Source organism: Aulonocara stuartgranti (genome assembly GCF_965226115.1).
Source record: "Aulonocara stuartgranti genome assembly, chromosome: 16".
Taxonomy (NCBI): Eukaryota; Metazoa; Chordata; class Actinopteri; order Cichliformes; family Cichlidae; genus Aulonocara; species Aulonocara stuartgranti.
In genome coordinates this window covers 17598323-17618933 of record NC_138952.1, presented here as the reverse complement: position 1 = coordinate 17618933, position 20611 = coordinate 17598323, and the positions used below count along the sequence as shown (strand labels likewise).

At 38.4% G+C, this 20611-nt stretch overlaps 2 protein-coding genes across 5 annotated transcripts in view; both read left to right on the top strand.

The window, feature by feature from the left end:
- LOC309690268 (dedicator of cytokinesis protein 9) overlaps positions 1-11631 on the top strand; it is a 76516-nt gene extending 64885 nt beyond the window's left edge. For all 4 annotated transcript variants that reach the window (XM_082507249.1, XM_082507248.1, XM_082507247.1 and 1 more), the window contains 19 exons: positions 1395-1509; positions 1633-1699; positions 1802-1849; positions 2543-2679; positions 3494-3609; positions 3724-3861; positions 3966-4148; positions 4274-4387; positions 4548-4763; positions 5036-5093; positions 5198-5304; positions 5581-5703; positions 5824-5937; positions 7093-7239; positions 7331-7541; positions 8156-8346; positions 8445-8545; positions 8888-9026; positions 10477-11631. In XM_082507249.1, the coding sequence (XP_082363375.1) occupies positions 1395-1509; positions 1633-1699; positions 1802-1849; positions 2543-2679; positions 3494-3609; positions 3724-3861; positions 3966-4148; positions 4274-4387; positions 4548-4763; positions 5036-5093; positions 5198-5304; positions 5581-5703; positions 5824-5937; positions 7093-7239; positions 7331-7541; positions 8156-8346; positions 8445-8545; positions 8888-9026; positions 10477-10602 (2451 nt within the window). In that variant the 3' untranslated portion in view covers positions 10603-11631. The remainder of the gene's footprint in view (positions 1-1394; positions 1510-1632; positions 1700-1801; positions 1850-2542; positions 2680-3493; positions 3610-3723; positions 3862-3965; positions 4149-4273; positions 4388-4547; positions 4764-5035; positions 5094-5197; positions 5305-5580; positions 5704-5823; positions 5938-7092; positions 7240-7330; positions 7542-8155; positions 8347-8444; positions 8546-8887; positions 9027-10476) is intronic.
- A 1644-nt stretch (positions 11632-13275) lies between these two features.
- Positions 13276-20239, top strand: slc15a1a (solute carrier family 15 member 1a). The gene is made up of 21 exons (XM_082508088.1): positions 13276-13325; positions 13587-13728; positions 14119-14238; positions 14342-14441; positions 15529-15619; positions 15765-15848; positions 15960-16042; positions 16158-16244; positions 16326-16415; positions 16504-16548; positions 16662-16694; positions 16787-16875; positions 17625-17706; positions 17814-17933; positions 18056-18199; positions 18281-18327; positions 18488-18595; positions 18693-18804; positions 18984-19121; positions 19211-19318; positions 19430-20239. The coding sequence occupies exons 1-21, from the start codon at positions 13319-13321 to the stop codon at positions 19658-19660; spliced, it is 2061 nt and encodes a 686-aa protein (XP_082364214.1). The 5' UTR covers positions 13276-13318; the 3' UTR covers positions 19661-20239.
- Positions 20240-20611: the final 372 nt, after the last annotated feature.

The following is a 20611-nucleotide window of genomic DNA, read 5'->3' as shown; positions in this document are numbered from 1 at the left end:
AATTTTAGCCTTAAAGTTCTCCAGTCTGCAAAACACCCTTTAAAAATCCAAAGCAACAGCATCATGCTTTCCATGAAGTCATCCCCAGCTAGTTTCATGGTCTAGACTAACTGCTGGCAAAGGAACGTGCTTGGTATATAGCCAACTTCTTGCTGCGGTAAAGCTGCTGCTTCGCTGCTTGGGTTTTGTTTTTTTTCCCTGCCGTGTGCCTCAGCTGGGGGAACAAATCCCTGCAACATCTGGATGAATCATTTCACTGCAGTGTAGTTCTCTGACCTTCTGAAAACCTCTTAAGTATTTGGACAATAATACAGTTTTTGTAGTTTTGCCTTTGTAAATCTCAAAAAGTGAGTTTGAAATGAAACAATCAAGATATGATTAGAGTGCAGGTTTCAGTTTTATTCAGAGGATTTAAGGAAAGTATTGCATTACTGTTTAGGAATAAGCAATTGGACAAGGTGAGGTCTATTTCCTCACTATTCCATGACAAAGTAAGCAGATAAAAGACCTGGCGTGTTTAACTTGTATTTGGTAGCGTGGCATTCCCTCACTGGAACGCTCAGTATTAGGTTTCATTCTCTGCCCAAAACTGATCATGCAGCACTTTACAGTGTAAAAGGACATTGACCCAAAGCATACTGGAAAACCAACCTTAAAGTCTATTATGGCAAAGAAATTGCATATTCTTCAGTGGCCATAACAATTTCAGCAGAGCATGCTTTTTCAGTTACCAAAGACAAAACTGAAGCAGCAACTGAAGGTGGTGATACGAGCCTGACAGAGCATCTCAAAGGAGGAAATACAGCATTTGGTGATTTCACAGGGTTCTAGACTAAAGACAATCACTGGATACCAAATATTTTGCAGTATTAGAAACATTTTTTTTTAGCTATTCTAGTTTGCTAAAGTAATGTTGAGCCTCTGAAATGGGGATTTATGTGTGCTGCAATTTCTAAACGGTTAATGCAATACTTTTGTTAAACCCCTTGAATTAAAGCTGAAAATCTGGACTTTAGTCACATCTTGATTGTTTAATTTAAAATCCACTGTTGTGGGGAAAGACTGGGGAATAGTATCATTATCCAAATGCTTAGAGCCCACATCACACGGTTGTTCCTACATAAAAAAAAGTTTTAAGCCAGAGCCAAACAAGAAAATCCTCAGCGTTATATTCAGTCGTTGTGCTATGCTTGTATTATTGATTGCTGTTTATCAAATGGTCAAAAATATCGTGAAAATGCACTGATGCTATCAAATAAGGCGACAGATTTTATGGCATTGCTGTGGTAAGTCTCAAATAACCTGATTAGTTTTTCAAATCTTATTTGGAGCCAACACACTGGTAGGATTATGTATTTTTCTATCCATGCCTGATTGTCCCGTTTGTCCTGCAGAACCAACCTGCCTCGACCCTGGGAAGCCCGCTGTTGCGATGTGATAAACTGGACCAGGCAGAGATCAAGAGCCTCCTCATGTGTTTCTTACATGTGCTCAAAAGCATGTCTGAAGGTAAACTCTCATCTCTGCGACAGCTCCTGCTCTTCCAGCTTTACTTAATTGTTTACACTACGTTTAAAAAAAAAAAACAAACCCAAAAGAAGTCTCCACAGTGTCCATCTCTGTCTCTTTTAGATGCTCTGTTCACATACTGGAACAAGGCATCATCTTCTGACCTGATGGACTTCTTCACTTTAGTCGAGTAAGACATCTTATAGAGAATAACCAGCTATTACACGCATTGCAGAAAAACACATAGCAACTGAGTTTTTTTAATTTTTTATACCCACTTTCCATTTCTCAGAGTGTGCCTCCATCAGTTCAGATACATGGGAAAGAGATACATTGCAAGGTAATGTTGCTGTCACCCATACAGGATTTCAGGCTTCTCAGCACTTGTTTATCATGAGAAGACAAATCAACGCAACTTTTAGGTTTTATGCAGTTTATGAGTATCCAGCTGTTTGTTGTCTGTAAGCCATCATGTTGCTTACTATTGAAGAGTCTGACTGTACTGTTATTTTAATTTGATTTGATCAGAGTACACGCACTGTACTTGAATCACAGTTGGGAACTCGCCGCGACTCCCAGAAGGCTTTATGTATTCACTCTGTCTAACCCCCCACCACTGTTTCTGTCTCTGTCCACTGAAACGCTGGCAAGTTTAACATAATGAAATAAAACCTGGCTCCTGCCCTCTCCTGCTTGGGTAAGCCTGAAGGTGAAACTGAGAGCAATTGCATGATAACTTCTCACCATTAAAAGAAAAAAAGTTGCAGTGCTGTGACACATCCGACGCTTTAAGTTCATCGCCTCTCGCATTCTTACATGCATGGCTTCAGCTTAAACCAATAAATGCTGTCAATACCACTTTGATTATTCTCAGCTTTAAACTGCATGGCAAACATGCACTCACAGCTTTACTTTCGCCTTTAAAATCTCATAAATTCAAATCGCTCTCAGGGCGTTCGAGTGTTAGTTGTAAAATCTATGTATTATTTACCGTAACCTGCAGCTTCATTAACTCATCCTGTTTCCTCATCAGGAACCAGGATGGGGCAGGACCTGTTGCACATGAGCGGAAGTCTCAGACTCTTCCTGTGTCCCGTAACAGGGCGGGAATGATGCATGCCCGCTTACAGCAGCTCAGCAGCCTGGATAACTCATACACATTTAACCACAGTAAGTGCCCCCCCCCTCCCCTCATACTGTACTTCTCATCAAACACTCTCCATCACAGGGCCCTCGTCCTCCTCATGCCTCTCTTTCAACATCAGCATCCTCTTCTTCTCCATCATACTACATCCCAGCAGGAAAAGCCTTTAGAAAACATGTGTGCATCAGTAAATTCAAAGAAACTGGGGAGGAAGCTGTGTAGCCGTCCACTGTTAGGCGGTGATCTTGTTAAATGGCATTATTTAATAATAAGTTTCTTTGTGTTTTCAGTGTAAGAAAGATTTCAAGTGTTCTTGGCATATCTGTAGACCATGGTAAGAATGTACCAGGATGTTAGGACGTTTGCTATACTGGCTATGTTGATTTGGTTGATTTAAGAGCATGCCTGTTTTAACAGAACATCAGCTTTCAAAACCTCCTCATCCCTTTACCAGCTCATCTTCTGCTCTCAACTCTACATTTTTACATTTCGCTTTGCGAAAGCAGTCCTCGTGAATTATGAAGGGTTTTATTCCAAAATTTCCAAAACGTTCCAAAAAAAGAATGTCAACATTTGAACTTCATGCAATCAAATAAAATCATCGCTGTAGTTTATAAAGAAAAAAATGCCTCGCCAGCTTGTGACAATTTTTCCATGAAATGCTTTCGTTTGTCAGATAATTTTGGCCTCAGTTTGGAATGAAACTCAAACTTTCATGCAGCGGCTTTGCCTCTAACGCTACGTTTTTGAGAGACATGACCATATATAACAAAGGAGAGGTTTTACATTGAGTGTACTGGTGGTGATTGAAAGAACTACAGCCTTTTCTTGTCTTTGTAGCCTACAGTCACTCGGATGCTGACGTGTTAAATCAGTCACTGCTGGAGACCAACATTGCCACTGAAGTCTGCCTGACCGTCCTGGACACACTCAGCATCTTCATCATGAGTTTTAAGGTACCAAACAAATTCACTGTATTTTGTGTATTTACTTAATTAACCTTGTTCTGCCCCATTATTGTGAAATAAGGGCTTATTTTTTAAATCCGATGATCCTCTCTTATGCCACAGACACAGTTGTGTGCTGATCACGGCCACAGTCCACTGATGAAGAAGGTGTTTGATGTCCACCTCTGCTTCCTGCGGATCAATCAGTCAGAAACGGCCCTCAAGCAGGTCTTCACTTCACTGCGCACCTTCATTTACAAGGTATGAAGGACTTACGCGCCTTATTTAATAATTTTTCTCCTTTTGTTAACCCATGAGAGGACCACGTAAGCCACTGACTGATTTTTGTCTTCTTGACCCCTTAGTTCCCGTGCACGTTTTTTGAAGGGCGTGCAGACATGTGTGCTGCTTTCTGCTATGAGATTTTGAAATGTTGCAACTCCAAGCTGAGCTCCATTCGCAGCGACGCAGCCCATCTGCTCTATTTTCTCATGAAGAGCAACTTTGACTACACTGGTCGCAAGTCCTTCGTCCGGACACATTTACAGGTGAGAGAGTTGTCGCCACAGTAAAACTTTAATATCTACCTGCCTTAAGCCAAATTTTCTGGGATTCTAGAGACCACAAGCATTTTCATTCCTCTTTTGAACTGTTGACCTTTCTTTTTCTTTAGGTTGTGATTGCTGTCAGTCAGCTGATAGCAGATGTCATTGGTATAGGAAGTACTCGCTTCCAGCAGTCTCTGTCAATAATCAACAACTGTGCTAACAGTGATAAAACTATCAAGGTGAGGAACACACGTGCAACAGGTTCATCCTGGTTCCACTTAAAGAGGCCATTTGAAAACTATGCCTGAGCTTAATGAATAAAATAAACCAGTTAGAATCAAGTTTTCCTAAAGGAAGCTAACGATGATTTAGCTCACATTAGTGCGTCATCTTCAACAGAACACAGCTTTCCCATCGGATGTGAAAGACCTGACTAAACGCATCAGAACAGTGTTGATGGCCACAGCGCAGATGAAGGAGCATGAGAGAGATCCAGAGATGCTGGTGGACCTGCAGTACAGTCTCGCAAAGTCTTATGCCAGCACACCTGAGCTGCGCAAGACCTGGCTTGACAGCATGGCCCGAATCCATGTGAAGAATGGAGACCTGTCTGAGGTTTGTGGTGAAAGTCTGTGTGGCTGAATGGTCCTGCTTTTGATTTCTGTGTCTGATGTTGGGCCCAACAATCTTAAACATCAGATAGAGACTGTATTTACTTTGTATCAAAGCACCAGTGCCAGTGTGGCGTGCAGCAAGGCCCACCATCAAGTGCTGCAAACTGCCCTGTTTACTATGTGCTGCTTTTTCGAGCGATACCAATTTGCAGCATAATCAGAGCTTTTATCTACCCACGCTTATCTGACCTGACTTGTTTTTGCCGTTTGCAGGCAGCCATGTGCTATGTTCACGTTGCAGCACTCGTGGCAGAATACCTGCGAAGAAAAGGTACTTCGGTATTCTGTGATGGAAATGTTTCTCCTGCTTATTAGATAGCAGCCCTGTTGATTTAAAAAAAAGAATAATAATGCCTGATCTTTCGGTGTTTCCAGGCATGTTCAAGCAGGGCTGCTCGGCGTTTCGTGTTGTGACTCCAAACATCGACGAAGAAGCCGCAATGATGGAGGACGTCGGAATGCAAGACGTCCACTTTAATGAAGTACTTTGATCATTTGTGCTAAAAATGAAAAAATAAAATAAAATGAAATCGCATTTGCTGGAGGAAAGCAGATTTAGTCACATCAAAAGCTGTTACTATTTCTATTTTTCTTTTATAAGAAAGAATAAATCAAAGAAGGCAACTATTTTCTTTCAGTATGTCTTTAAAATTGGTGCATTTTAATTGTGATAAAATGAGCTGCTGACACGCTGTGAGCTGTGTTTCTTTTGCACTGTACACCAGCAGCTCTCCATCTCTGTTGTGCTCATCCCTCAGGACGTCTTAATGGAGCTTCTGGAGGAGTGCGCAGATGGGCTGTGGAAAGCGGAGCGTTACGAGCTCATCTCTGACATCTACAAGCTCATTATCCCCATTTATGAGAAGCGGAGGGACTTTGAGGTACAAACTCTATTTGTCGGGTGTTTTATCCCCCCCCCCCGCAACAGTTCTGTTCGATTCAGGCTAAGCGTGCAGCATAAGCATCTTTAAATCCTGATCAAGTTCACTGACTCTACACAGAAACTGGCTCACCTGTATGACACGCTGCATCGAGCGTACAGCAAGGTGACGGAGGTCATGCATACTGGGAAGAGGATGCTGGGCACGTACTTCAGAGTGGCTTTCTTTGGCCAGGTGAGTTCAACTAGCTTAGACTCATTCACACTTGATGTCTGAAGCACGGCAGCTGCTGAGGAGGTTAAGTTTTGTTTTGGGGGGTTTTTTCAGTTACGATTATTATGCTGACGAGCATGACCACGTGCTGTGGTGTTTTCAGACCCGCTCTAATACACCTCTCTGCTTCTTTTTAATCCTCTTCGAAGGCAGCGGTAAGTTATGCAGTAGACCCCGTGAGCCCTTGTGAGCGGCCTGAGTCTGTGTGTGACTTTGGTGTTGCTTCAATTCATTGCACTTCTCAGCCATAGTTTGTTGCTTCGAGCTACAGTAGCAGGCAGTCAGCGCTGCTGCTTCCGTTTGGGAGACTGTTTTGCATGGCACTCATTTACTCATCAAGTGTTTATGCTTTAGTTTGCTAAGTTTTAGTAATGACTGTTATTTTAAGGTTTATTAATTAATTTGTTGGGTGTGGTTGCTTCTATCTTTGAGATGTTTTTAGAAATCGATGCCATTAAATTTCTTCACAGTATAGGTTTCTGGTATAACAGTAATTTCATTTGTTTTTATGTGTATGTGCGTGTGTTGTCCACACCCCTGTAGCAGTACCAGTTTACTGACTCAGAGGCTGAGGTAAATCAATATGAAAGCCAACCTTTCAGTTGGAACTGTAGTGACATTTTAGGCTGTGTTGTGCTCCTTTGCTAATGCAGTCAGTGCTGTTTCACGTGCATTGCTTATCTTCCAGCCCTTTAATTCCTCGTATTTTCCAGCTTTAGTGCTATCCTAATCTTTGCAGGAAACAGCTGAAGGGCTAATAAATCTCACTGGCATTCCCATTCCCATTTACATTCAAGACAAATAACTAACATGCACTGACTGTGTGAAATTCATGTACCTATGTCAGTCCTTTGACGTGTCTCACATCAACGACCTAAGACTGGCTTTTTTGTAGTTTTGGTCTCTGTTCTTAAATGTTTAATAGACGGTTGTGGATAGTTTGGAGTCGGCCAAATTCTCATATCTTTAAAAAAAATGTCTTGACTGAAATGACTCCCACTCACAACCCATGAATGGTTTGATGTGGTATTATCTATTAGATAAACGCTGCGTTTTCATTTAGTCTGACAATTTGAAAGTATCTTATATGGGTTTTTTCCTAATTTATTTTTTTAGGGCTTCTTTGAAGATGAAGATGGGAAGGAGTATATCTACAAAGAACCCAAATTCACGCCTCTTTCAGAGATTTCTCAGCGGCTCCTCAAGTTATACTCTGATAAGTTTGGTCAGGAGAATGTGAAGATGATTCAGGACTCTGGGCGGGTGAGACTTTTGTTAATTTATCGTTTATTTTTAGTTATTTAGTTATTTTGCGCAGGCTGATACAGTTTTAAAACTCATGCATTCTCTGCAGATCAACCCCAAGGACCTGGACTCAAAGTACGCATACATCCAAGTGACACATGTGACTCCATACCTGGAGGAGAAGGAGCTGGTCGACAGGAAAACGGACTTTGAAAAGAGCCACAACATCCGTCGATTTGTTTTCGAGATGCCTTTCACCATTTCGGGCAAAAAGCAAGGCGGTGTGGAGGAGCAGTGCAAACGCAGGACTATACTTACCAGTAAATACCCAGCTTATATTTATGTTGTAGTGGAACATGGATTCAGTCAAACAGCGCTGACTTTCAGTCTTCAGGTTGTGTCTTGTTAGATGTCTCTTGCCTGGATAAACATCAGTGTTTTCAAAATACAGTGATCTGATAAATACAGGATAAACCCATTATCAGACTTCAACTGCTCTTTCTGATTAAAGTCTACTTAATCTCTTTATATCCTAAATGTTAGATACTTTTTTCTCTCTCTAATTATTGGCTGCCTCCTCCTATTTTGGGGGGAGTGGGTTGTGGTTCTTTTGGGCAGCACAACAGAGCAAGTCTGCCTTGAACTGTTCATTACACACGTAATTTTTTCCATTTATTTTAGTCACTGTGGATGAATGAAGATCTTGATTAGATTTTGAACATGTCAGCTGTTTTTTTTTCATGGACATTTCGTAATCCTAATCTGGTTTTATTCATTTATAGTGCAAAAGATTCAAAAGTTCAAGCACGTCTTCTTATCTTTATTATGTGGCGGCTTTCACAGGCTGTACAGATCCTGAGCTGCAAAACTAAGAAAATCTGTCTACCGGTATTCGCTATTCACCACTAACCTCATTGTGTTTTCTCTCCTCCAGCCACTCATTGCTTTCCGTATGTAAAGAAACGGATCGCGGTGATGTATCAACACCATACTGATCTGAGCCCCATCGAGGTTGCCATCGACGAGATGAGCAAGAAGGTGGCTGAGATCAAACAGCTGTGCTCCTCCAGCGAGGTGGACATGATCCGTCTGCAGCTCAAACTGCAGGGCAGCATCAGCGTCCAGGTGCCTGCTTTTAAGTTCTGTGAAACGTAAAAGCAACACAATACAAACCTGACATACAATACTCACAAAAAAAAAAAATCTATCACATCCGCCCTCAGGTAAATGCAGGACCTCTTGCGTATGCCAGAGCTTTTCTCGATGATACATGTGCCAAGAAATATCCTGATAACAAGGTCAAACAGTTGAAAGAGGTCTTCAGGTGAGCTGTCGCTGACTTACGTGAGGGTGTGAGTACCACGTTTGCATATCTTTGTGGGGACCAACAGCCCTTATGGGGACACAGTTCCCGTCCCCAGAAGTTTGAAGGCATTTCTGAGGCTCAATGTGGTTTTAGTGTCAGGGTTACAATTAGGTTATGGTTAGGTTTAGGGTTAAGATTAGACTTCATTTTTGATGGTTGGGGTTAGGGTAAGCAGCTAGGGCAAAGCATTATGTCAATTAGATGTCCTCACAAAGATATGAAAACATGACTGTGTGTGTTTCTGTGCAAAGATTGTTCAGATCTCCCTTTAGCACATTTTAACACTGTTTTTGCGATCAGGCATTTTGTGGATGCGTGTGGCCACGGTTTGGGCATTAATGAACGACTGATCAAAGAAGACCAGCAGGAGTACCACGATGAGATGAAGGCCAACTACAGAGAACTAGCCAGAGAGCTGTCCATCATCATGCACGAACAAGTAAGTACATTAGCTGTTGCTCAGCCCAAGTAATAGTGTAATTACAATGAGCGTTGCTAATGCTATACCTGTAATCTGACTCTGAATTAGGGTTTTGGCAGGTAGACAGTGTGTCATTTCTTATATGATTGATTAAGTGATAATGGGCTCTTTGATAACATCACTCTCTGTTCTCTCTTTGTGCTGACATGAGCAGATATGATGGTAATGAAAGACAAATACGTGTGCAATAAAGACCGTTAATTGTTGGTTCCGTCAGATGTCTGTGCAACTTAAGGATTGATGGTACAAAGTGGCTTGAGGTGGAATTGGTGTACACATTACATTTTAGACTATAAAACAGACTCAAACATTAATAAGTCCTTGTTCTCAATTCTAATTAGCCAAATGTTTCTTAATAATATCATTAGAATTTTTTAAGCTGGTAAAGCTAGAGGACCTTAAAAACACTAGATAGATTGAGACACAGTTATCTCATCAGGCCACTGACTTATCTTTACATCCCTGCAATAAATCTGAAATTAGCCACACATAAAATATTATTTTAGTCAGCTCACCAGGAAATTGCAAAAAGTGCCCTTTGCAAAGACTGAAGCCATTAACATTCAAGTATTTCAACTCTATTGCAGCAATTTCCAAAATCAAAACATAAAACATTCCTGTTCTAAATATACTTGTTCCAGCGTCTGGCTACACCAACAATCACATATTGGCTTTTTTTTTCTGTTTTGGCTTGCCGAGTTATTGTCTTGCACGCATACACAGTATGTACCGTGTATATGCATGTACATATATGTGTGTACATTACATGTATTTGAGTGTGAATTAACAGTATGTTTGTGGATCAGATTCAGAATGTGTGTGCTATGTAACATCAATTTACATTATTTGTTTATGTACATACATACATACATGCACAAATTTTTCTTCTGCTTTCAGATTTTTTTGTGTGTGCGTGTTTTGTGGATTGATTGTTTTTACCTAGCTGTTTTTGGTCTCATGTATGTGTTAAGCTTCCTGATTAATACCTTTGCTTTAAATTAGCTTTATATGTCTTTATATGCTTGGTTAATATACAGCTACAGCAAGCTAGTTAGCTTAACCCGAGACAAAACCTCAAAAGGGAGGAAAAACTGTTTGCCTGGCTCTGTTCAAAGCCAACTAATAGCCTGACATGTTAATTAGTTAATTAGAAGTGCTAACTGACAGTTTTTGTTACTATTTAGACAGAAGTTGCTGTTTCCTCTTTTTTCGAGTCTGTTTGCCTAGCTAAGCTAGCTGTGTTCCATCTGTAGCGTCATATTTTTGCATATATACATGAGAGTAGTATCAGTGTCCTCATCAACTTTTAGCAAGAAAGCTAACTAGAGCAATGTTAAAATTAAGATTCACTTGCAGTAACTGTTTGCTAAGACTGTCTGTTCTTCCCTACACACTCTTTTCTTTCCAGATCATTCCAGTGGAGGATGGCATGAAAAGCGTTCTCCCAGACTCGCTTCACATCTTTAATGCCATCAGTGGCACACCAACCAGTGCCACCATCCAGGGCATTCCCAGCTCATCCTCTGTGGTTTGATGTCAGCCTGGGTGAAACTCAGAGCTGCCTAAGCCTGCCAACGCAGGCATGCCAGTGATGCCATATTATCACTCCAGAACTTAATCCTGCTTCTCAGCCTAGAGAGAAACTGATGGGAAAAACAGACAAGTCTCATTTTTCTATTTTCTGTCTGGCCACCGAAGACCAATATGAGCAAGGCACTGGACCTGTTTAACATGGATAAGGGAGCATGGTGGCTGTGTGATGGAGGTGGGGGGAAGACAAAGATGAGACTCTTTGCAGCAGAGATGACAGGACACGGACTTTGTTCCTCCTTTATGATGACGTGATGCTTGATAAGACATAACCTGTCTTGTCTTTACGTGTTTCTACCTGAAAAGACTGAGCAGTGTTTTCTTTAAAAACATTCCTGTTGGGATTTTTTTTAATATGCATGTCACTACATTACGCCTACACTCTCCCAACAGTCCATTTTTGTTTATTTTGATAATGTTTCACAATGTTTTTTATGGACAATATTTCACTTTTATAAGCGACTGTATTGATGTCTTGATTAATGGTATATGCTGCATACATCAGTGCTCCTCTCCCTGTACATGAAGGTATATTTCTAGAAAAATGCAATTTTGGAATAAGGGCCTGCTACGATGTAACATTAGCATTCAACCTTAAATCACTTTGATGTCTTAGAATGGGAGAGTTTTAAAGTATTTAAAGCCATTGCATACAAAAAGGTATATTCAAAGTTGTGTATTAATGTGTATATAAAACAAGGAGTGTGTGCAATATTTGCAAAGTATCATGCTGTGTGCGGCTCATACACTGTAAAGATTACGTTCACCTTCTTGCCAAAGTGATGAGGTGTTGGGAAAGGACGCCTACTGTGCAAGTAATATGAAAATTTTATCATTTTATGTTCCAGAAATTGTCTTTTATTTGGGCAGAAATGTTTGTTTTTTTTAAACTTTATTTAACACAAGTCACTGTTCTGCTGTAAACAAAGACGTTCCCTAATGCTTTTAAATAAAATACACTCATTTCTCTGCATTTGCATCCATAGGTCCTTATTTGTTTTACTTCATTTTGTGGTATTCTCGCACTTGGCTCACTTGTGAAATAAGTGGGAAATAAACCTTATTATTCTCAGAGATCATTGCTGACTCCCTAGCTCCCATATCTCATGTTCCCACCCATCATAAAAATAATACAGTCGGCAGTGTGAAAAGCTGATCAAGGGTTAATAAAAAGCAATATCACAGGAAACATTCCCACTCCCACTAGTGAACAGAGAAAGATAAATGATCTGCTCCCTGCAGGAAGCTTAAAGGGATTTTATGCTATAGCAGAAAGCAGGTGATAGCTTCACATCATGGCAGGTAAGACTAAAAGAAATGCATTATTATGTACTCTTTCATTTTAATTCACAGAACACAAATATTCTGCTGCACAACATGAAAATGTGCAAAGAGGGAGAAGTTAACAGAAAGAAAACAAGTTCCATGTTCTTAACTTAAAAACTTACAGAATGAAGAGTTCTGGAGTTTAACAGGTGAATGCACCTGTCAGGACAAAGATCCCAAACATATTAGGATCTCAGATTTATTTATTAATGCAATTTGCACTACTGTCTTACACAGTTTCAGTCTTATTTTTACAGTTTTTCTTTTCTTTGTTTGTTTTTTTCTATCACCGTTGTGTACCTATATTTACCAGGTGCCAGTAACACCTTTTTTGTTAACTGCACTGTTTTTTTTAATAGACTGTACTATTTTTTATTCTTTATCCTGCTACTGTAACACAACAATATTCTTTGTGGGACCAATAAATTATCTATCTACATATCTATCGCTCTCTTGTTTACTGCACACAATGAATCATTGACAGATAAATGCTTTTTTTTATATAACACTGAGGAAGTTGGTAGGCCTGCATATTAGTCTTTTATTTCTGCTTTTTAATCATAATAAGAATTACATTCATTTTTGCATAGACAAAGAAGATCCCAAGAAACGAGGGAAAGGTAAAGGAAAGGTAAAGTACAGTTTTGGGTTTTTTATACAGCTACATAAGAACAAAGGAGACGTCAGCACTTTATACACCAACTCTGTATTATTGCTGCAATAAATACCAATAAAGCTATAAAGATATATTTTTATTAACTAAATGTTAGTACCTCTGTAAAAACCTCAGTTCAGCACTAAAGTTATTTATGCTTCTACGTTGCATATGCTGTACTTTGCTATTCATTCTTCTTCTATATTTATGTAATTAAGCGCTACATTTTGACAAGTTTGTCTTGTACTTTAAGCATTTCAGTGTTTATCAGCAATCATTGTGTTTTTTATTCTACTATATTGATTTTATCAGCAAATTTCTTCTTATTTATTTTGCAGCGATACATTCAAATCTATTTGTAAATTGTGCTAAGATATTCAAATTAAGCTACCTAGTAGTGCCTAGCAGTAACTACTGTTAACCAGTTGCAAACAGTTGGCTAGAATAATTATACTGATTCCACAAACTCTCTGGGTACTCCTCAACACCGTCGATTCAGCTTTATGCAGGTCCAAGTATTGTTTTTGTTTTAGTTTTCGTTTTGTACGCTTTTATTTTGGTGTGGTGTTCATCCTTTTACTTTTTCACCACCCACCAGAGCAAAGATGTGTGTGGCTACCCACTCAGTATCTTCTTCATTGTTGTGAATGAGTTCTGCGAAAGGTTCTCCTACTATGGAATGCGAGGTGAGAACATTTCATCCAGGAACCATGAATAATGTAGCCATGACAGTGAACACGGACACTTGAATTACTAAGTAGCCTACTTAACCCTCTGATTTTTGTGCTTAAACCAACCCTTTATTTGATTCTTTTGGAGGATGACACTATTGCGTGAACTACAACGGTCCTTATTAGCATAATTTAAGGCAACATCAAAACCTATGCCATAAATAATGTACATTTAATAATTAAATAATAAGGCCTCTTTTCCCTGCCTGTCCACAGCTGTGTTGGTGTTGTACTTTAAGTACTTCTTGCAGTGGGATGAAGACTTGGCCACATCCATCTACCACACTTTTGTGGCTCTCTGCTACTTGACCCCTATCCTTGGGGCCATTGTGGCTGACTCCTGGCTGGGAAAGTTCAAGTGAGTCACAAGATCATGTTCCTCTTTAATGCATGAAGACATTTATCATCCTATTATTTCTTGTAGCCTTATTATTGTGGCAGAATCTAAATAAGTATAGCTACAGCGCTTACCCGATCATCCTCTTTTTGCACCAAGGTAACTTCAATTCTACTGAACTGATTAGAAACATATTCGCAGATACTGATAACTGTGTAATAATACGACAGACAAAGGGCATTTAACTGAATACTTTTACACATAATAGTACAAAATTTGTATTAGTCTTCTAATGAATAAAATGCTCATAATTTAATTCTGAATGTTCATTTGTAAAGACGAGTGGAGCCTTTACTTAAGGAACGTACACGTGTACTTTCTCACTGCTCTTTTTCAATCTTCCTCACTCAGGACTATCGTCTACTTGTCCATTGTCTATACAATTGGACAGGTTGCGATGGCTGTCAGTGCAGTTCATGACATTACCGACTCAAACAGAGATGGGACACCAGACAACATGACCTTTCATGTGTGGGTATCTTTTCTTCTGAAGTTTTAAATTACTGAGTCACAGTTTCCATCATATATTTCTACAATGCACCGCGCTCATTCATTTCTTCTTCCTCACATTCAGTGCGTTGTCCATGGTGGGTCTCTTCCTCATTGCTCTGGGCACTGGTGGCATTAAACCCTGTGTGGCTGCTTTTGGTGGAGACCAATTTAGTGAGCACCAGGTTAGACTGTTAACTTTCTCAAAATACTTTCTTTGGCTGAGTCTTCTTCTAATGTTTAACCTCTGGCATGTGGTTGAACGTGTAATTTCAGCATCCATAGTTCAAGTATTTTATTGCATGTAATATATCCCCTTGTTCCCCCTGGTTTCTATGCAACTCTCCATTATCAAATTCTGTGATAATAAAAATGAGCTCAGATAAATTGCAAAGTCATCACTCACTTTCTCACGATGACAATTCTAAAACTGACGAACAGGTATACCTATTACTATGTTTCTTATTTCACCTGTTAGCATGCTAACATTTCTACATTCAAGCCAAACACAAATTAAAGATGTGGCTGATGGGAATTATGAGTATTATGTCAAATTTGAGGTGATGGTGGTTAACGATGGGTAGCAGTACTACATGTGTGGCTCCTGAAGAAGGGGTCTAGGAAATCTGTCTGTAAAGTCCAAGAAACCTTTGTCTCTGGGTTGTGAACATTACAGTTTAAAAATAAGAAAAAAATCTGAGGGAAAGACAAAAGCATGTCACATCTGTATAATGTGCTGTTCATCAAAATATGGAATAAATCTAAAATTAAACGTGAACTATTTTATGATACATGATGTGATATAAAAGCTAGAAATGATAGTAATTAGGAAGTGAATGTATTCAAGCTTTATAACTGGGACACACCGGATTGAACCACCAGTATAACACAGCCAAGTGTAGTGTGAGTAATGTAGAGATCTATATTCTTGGCTAAACAGGTGTTTGATGTTGTTAGAGGAGTGCAATCTTAAATTGGTGGTTAAGTTACTATAGTTACCAAATTGTTCATTTTCCTCAATCTTGTACCCATGTAACCTTTAGAGAACCATGCGTTTAACTAATAGTTGTTATTTAATATTTAAAAGCCTAGAATTACCACTTATATAGCTATACTAAGCTTATGCTGTAACCCATTTATATTATGAGTTTAATACAACTCGACCACCTTTTCAAAGACATACACCAACAAGGCAGCGGTTTACATAGATAATTATCACTTTAGTATTTGTACTGTTTGCAAAACACATTACTGACTTGTCTTTCTACGCAGGATAAGCAAAGGAGAACTTTCTTCTCTGTATTCTACCTCTGTATCAATGGTGGGAGTCTCCTGTCCACCATTATCACTCCAATCCTGAGAGGTAGGCATTTAAAGTAAAATATCAAGTTAAAGTGCCATGAACATGCAGGAATGACAACAATTACATTCTAATAATCATGCAGGAAAAAGTGCTTGTTTTTAGTTGAAGTTGTAGTTGAATGAAAGTTGTTTGCCTCTATCTGCAGGTCAGGAGTGCGGCATCTACAGTCAGCAGAAATGTTATTCCCTGGCTTTCGGTGTCCCCGCAGCATTAATGGTGGTTGCACTCGGTATGTCTAAATTATTAGGGCACTAATTCAAAACATGAAGCAAAAAGTAAAGGGTGGGTAAATAAACTGTATTCTGAAACGAATGATTTGCCCGTGATGTTCCCTTAACAGTGGTGTTTATTGTCGGGAGTGGTATGTACTACAAAGCTGAACCCGAGGGAAACATAATGCTGGATGTGTGTAAATGTATTGGGGTAAGTCGTTTATATAAGCCTTTTCTGCATTCATGTGATCAGCCATAAATGCTATTGTAACAACTCTAAAAATCAATGTTTCTAAAAACAGTATCACTCTTTGCTCTTCTCTCAGTTTGCCATTAATAACCGCTACAGGCACAGGAGCAATCAGTACCCCAGGAGACAGCACTGGATGGACTGGGCAGAGGAAAAATATGATGTAAGTTTCATTTTATATATTTCTCTAATGTCTTATAAGAATAATGTTGTTGTGTTTACATTCAGTCTGCCTGTTTTGTAGAAACTCCTGATTGCTCAAATCAAAATGGTGCTGAAAGTCCTCTTTTTATACATTCCACTGCCAATGTTCTGGACCCTATTTGACCAAAAGGTACAGTAAATTTTGTTTTTAATTTAAATGGACTTCATTTAAATCACTTGCTGCTAAGAGGAAATTAAAATTGTGGTCTAATTTAAAGGGATCCAGATGGACGCTGCAAGCTACCACAATGAATGGATACTTTGTAAGTTTGGTAACAAAAAATAAAAAATAAAATAAAAAATTGCAGCGAAAAGTAATCATAATAATTGACCAATACAGTGTGTTCATGTTATAATATTGTCCTTATGTCTGCAGGGGAAACTTGTTATACAGCCCGATCAAATGCAGGTAAGTTAAAGCAGCTTCATCGTATTGACTTAAAATGACATAATACATGTTATTTAAGAGGATACTAACGATGCAGTAATATTTTTTAAAAGATTTTCAACCCCATCTTGATCCTGACTCTGGTACCTATCATGGACAGCATAATCTACCCCCTGATTAAGAAATGTGGCTTTAACTTTACGTAAGTGAGAAATACAATGAACTACGTTCAGTATCTGTGGTTTACATGTTTCATAACACCATAACATTAACTTCAAAGGGTTATTAAAAGACCTTTACTGTTACGGTTTTGATCTGCTATCAAAGTTCATCATTATAGATCAGGTCCATTTAATATTTTTCATCAAATGGTCGATGATGAAATTACAGTTAATTCCACGTCTGGAAGCTAGCAGGTGGTCGGTCCACGTTAGCATAGCGCTGCTACCCCATAACTTCTACACAGCCTGTGATTTTATAGATGTTACAAATACAAAAATGTCCGTAGTTTTATTCATGACTCACTGAATAATAACTGACCTTTCTGAAATGTCAGGTGTTCTGTCCAGAAAATCTTTTGGTCTATTAACAGTGGTCTAATGCTAAAATGCTTTTTAGGCTGTTTTGAGATGTGATTCAAACTCCTATGTTGAAAATGACTGTGTTAAGCTAGCTCGCTGTTAGCAGCAATTTCATTAATATTGAGCCTAAGGAGCTGTATGAATCATGTTGCTTTTCAACAAAAACGGAAGACAGGGAAAGGAAGAGCTTGCACACCTGTTTCTATTTCTACACAATCTAAATAAAACCCCAAATTTTCATGTTAATGTTGAATTTTCAGATATTAGATGACTTTAAAAGAAAACTATTCTTTTCACATAAATAAACGTTGTTTTTTTTTAAATATATAAAATCACAAATTAGTAACAAAACTTCATGTTAATCCAACAGACCACTAAAAAGAATGACAGTGGGGATGTTTCTGGCTGCTATGGCTTTTGTCTGTGCTGCTTTGGTCCAAGTTGAAATTGATGTGAGTAGAAAAAGATATGTGTTGTAAAATAAGCAAAACTTTAACTCACTTCATTTTATTGACTCTTTGAGTTTTGGAAAAACAAACACTTATTCCTTGTTTTTCAGAAAACATTGCCAGTGTTTCCATCTGCCTCCCAGAGTCAGTTGAAATTACTTAACATGGGCAGCAGTGCAGTCACAGTCAATCTGCCGGGCAACGAGTCGCTGACTCTTAATGCAGCTCAGGTATGTCGTCTTATTCATAACACTATACGGTCTATTAACGAATTGAAAATGACATGAAAATATGTTTATGTACAAAATATTACCACTGTTTGACCTTCTTAAACACTTTCTCGGTTTTCCAGGCCAGTGACAAATACTTCACATTTGAAACAGAGCAAATCATTGTTTCAGTTGGCAGCCCTGGGATGACACAAGCCATCTTCTTGAAGAGGAAATCCAGACAAACTCTTCTTATTCCCTCAGTTATTAGTAATGAATGGCTTCTGGTGAGCGATAATGAATTCAAAGACACACAAGAGGACTTTTAATTGTTAAATTATTAAGTATGCAATGTTATATTTTCACAGACTCAGGACTTGACTTGCAAGCCAGGACAAGGTAACAATGAAATCCGGTAAGTGAAATTAAAATTGTTTTAACCTTTTATCAAGTCAGAAAATCATATTAGTTACAATCATAATCTTTATGTGCTAAATAAATCATTGAAAATGATAGGAACTGCATACACTGATGTAACTTTATTAATGCTGTTGCTCACTATGTAAATATTTCAGATTTGTAAATGGAATGAACATGCCTGTGAACGTGACCACTTCTGCAGTGGACTTGGGACTAATTGAGCCATTTTATTACTCCACTTATTCCACAATAAAGAATGGAGAGTAAGAATTATGTTTCTACTTTAACTAACTAACACAGCAATAATTTATGCAAACAGTACTACAGTTTCTTAGCAATATTTTCTTTTCTAATGATCAGGACCAAATTCTCCTTGTTGAGTGGGTCACAGTCATGCGAATACATTAAGGACTTTGGATTTGGAGGTTCATACACTTTCTTCATACCCAGCACTTTTGTCTTTGGACCAGATGTAAGTCTTCCAAATGATTTTAATATCATGAATTTTGATCATCCAAAGAAGAAAGAAAAGAAAAGAGAAAAGAGCACCAAATGAACAAACAGACAAATAATGGAAATATTGGTGTTATTGTGCTTTATCTTGGGGATTCTCACGTGTAAAAATTAAACATTTCCATCTATTTATTCTAGTGTCAGGACTCTATTACTGTGGTAGAGGACATAGAACCCAACTCAGTTCACATGGCCCTGCAGATCCCACAGTACTTCTTCATAACTGCTGGTGAAGTGATGTTTTCAGTTACTGGTCTGGAGTTCTCTTACTCACAGGTACATTTAAATGACAAGTCAATTAGTCTATGAAATAGTTTCTTTCTCCATGACTTTTGTCATTTTGGGTCCCTTTTTTGTGACTTTAGGCACCTAGTAACATGAAAGCGGTGCTGCAAGCCGGCTGGTTGTTTACAGTTGCTATTGGTAACTTCATAGTCCTGATTGTGGCTGAGATTGCAAAACTTCCCAACAAAGTAAGAAAAAAATGCAGCATATCAAATACATATCAAACATACAGAAGCCATGCATGTGCAAAAATGCTAACATTGTATTTGTCCCCCTGTCTCTCCCCTCTTCTTTTACAGTGGGCAGAGTACGTCCTTTTTGCGTCTCTCTTAGTTTTAGTGTGCATCATCTTTTCCACTATGGCGTATTTCTACACTTATATTGACCCTTCAGAAATTGAGGACCAGTTTAGTAAAAAGGTTGATGAAGATGAAGATGATAAAGACAAGCGTGAGAAGGCAGAGATCAAGATGGTCAGGAGAGACTCAGCTGAAAGCTACGATGACAGTTACAAACAATCCAATATGTGAACACTTTAAGATAAAAGCAGATCATTAAAAAAATGCATTATTAGTGAATAAGAGAAAGTGTACAGGGGAAAGTGTGTGTGTTGTGTGTGTCTGTGAAATATTTTATATTGTTATGGCAGAGGCATTCATATAAACAATAGTAATTAAAAAGAGAATAAGGTAAGAACAATTATATGTCATGGGATATAATTCCTTTTTTTTAATATACGTGTGTAAGCTGTGAGAAAAAATGATTAAATAATCATTATTCATAATCATTCATCCTTTCCATGTGTTTCTCATTCAGTCTTCAAGTCAAAAAGCACCAATATCACGCAGCAAAAACCTGTGTTATCAGTGGAAGTATTCTTGCCATTGCACTGGTGATTGAGACAGAAAATCTTATATTATTTTAGGAAGAGTATAATTTACTATTGCCTTTACTAATATGTTCAATATTTGAACAAAACATCATCTGCTGCTTGTTTAAATAATTACAGTGAAATGCCGGCAAGCTCACACATGTGAACATAAAATGTTCAAATATCAGAAAATGATCAACAAAATTATTACTAACTAAATGATAAAGTTTGCAATGTAATGTTTTTTTATGTCTGTTTATTTTTGTTTTTCAGTTAATGCACTGTTGGTGAAATCATACTTTGGAGTGTAATTAGTTCAGATGTCAAATAACTGTGGTACCTAATCATAAACTTCTCATGCTTCTGTATTACTACTTGTTTTGTATAATATAAATTTTCCCTTACAGCTTCCATGTAAGTAAGTTATAACATTTTCAGGTAGCTAAGGTAGTAGGTAGATAGTTTTTTTCCCCTATTAAGTAGGTAAGACAGATCATTGGAATATAAAACACTGCATTTATAGTGGAGAGACACATGCCAGGTTTAGCACCCCAGTCCCATGAGCCATACTGCAAGTGAAAGAGTTTCATACCAGTATAAGACCAGCATG

What these genes read in the sequence shown, in the direction of transcription:
- slc15a1a (XM_082508088.1), top strand. An exon ending in GGGCAGAGGAAAAATATGAT is followed by an intron (nt 16,245 to 16,325) that starts GTAAGTTTCATT and finishes CCTGTTTTGTAG; the next exon opens with AAACTCCTGATTGCTCAAAT. An exon ending in CCACAATGAATGGATACTTT is followed by an intron (nt 16,549 to 16,661) that starts GTAAGTTTGGTA and finishes TTATGTCTGCAG; the next exon opens with GGGAAACTTGTTATACAGCC.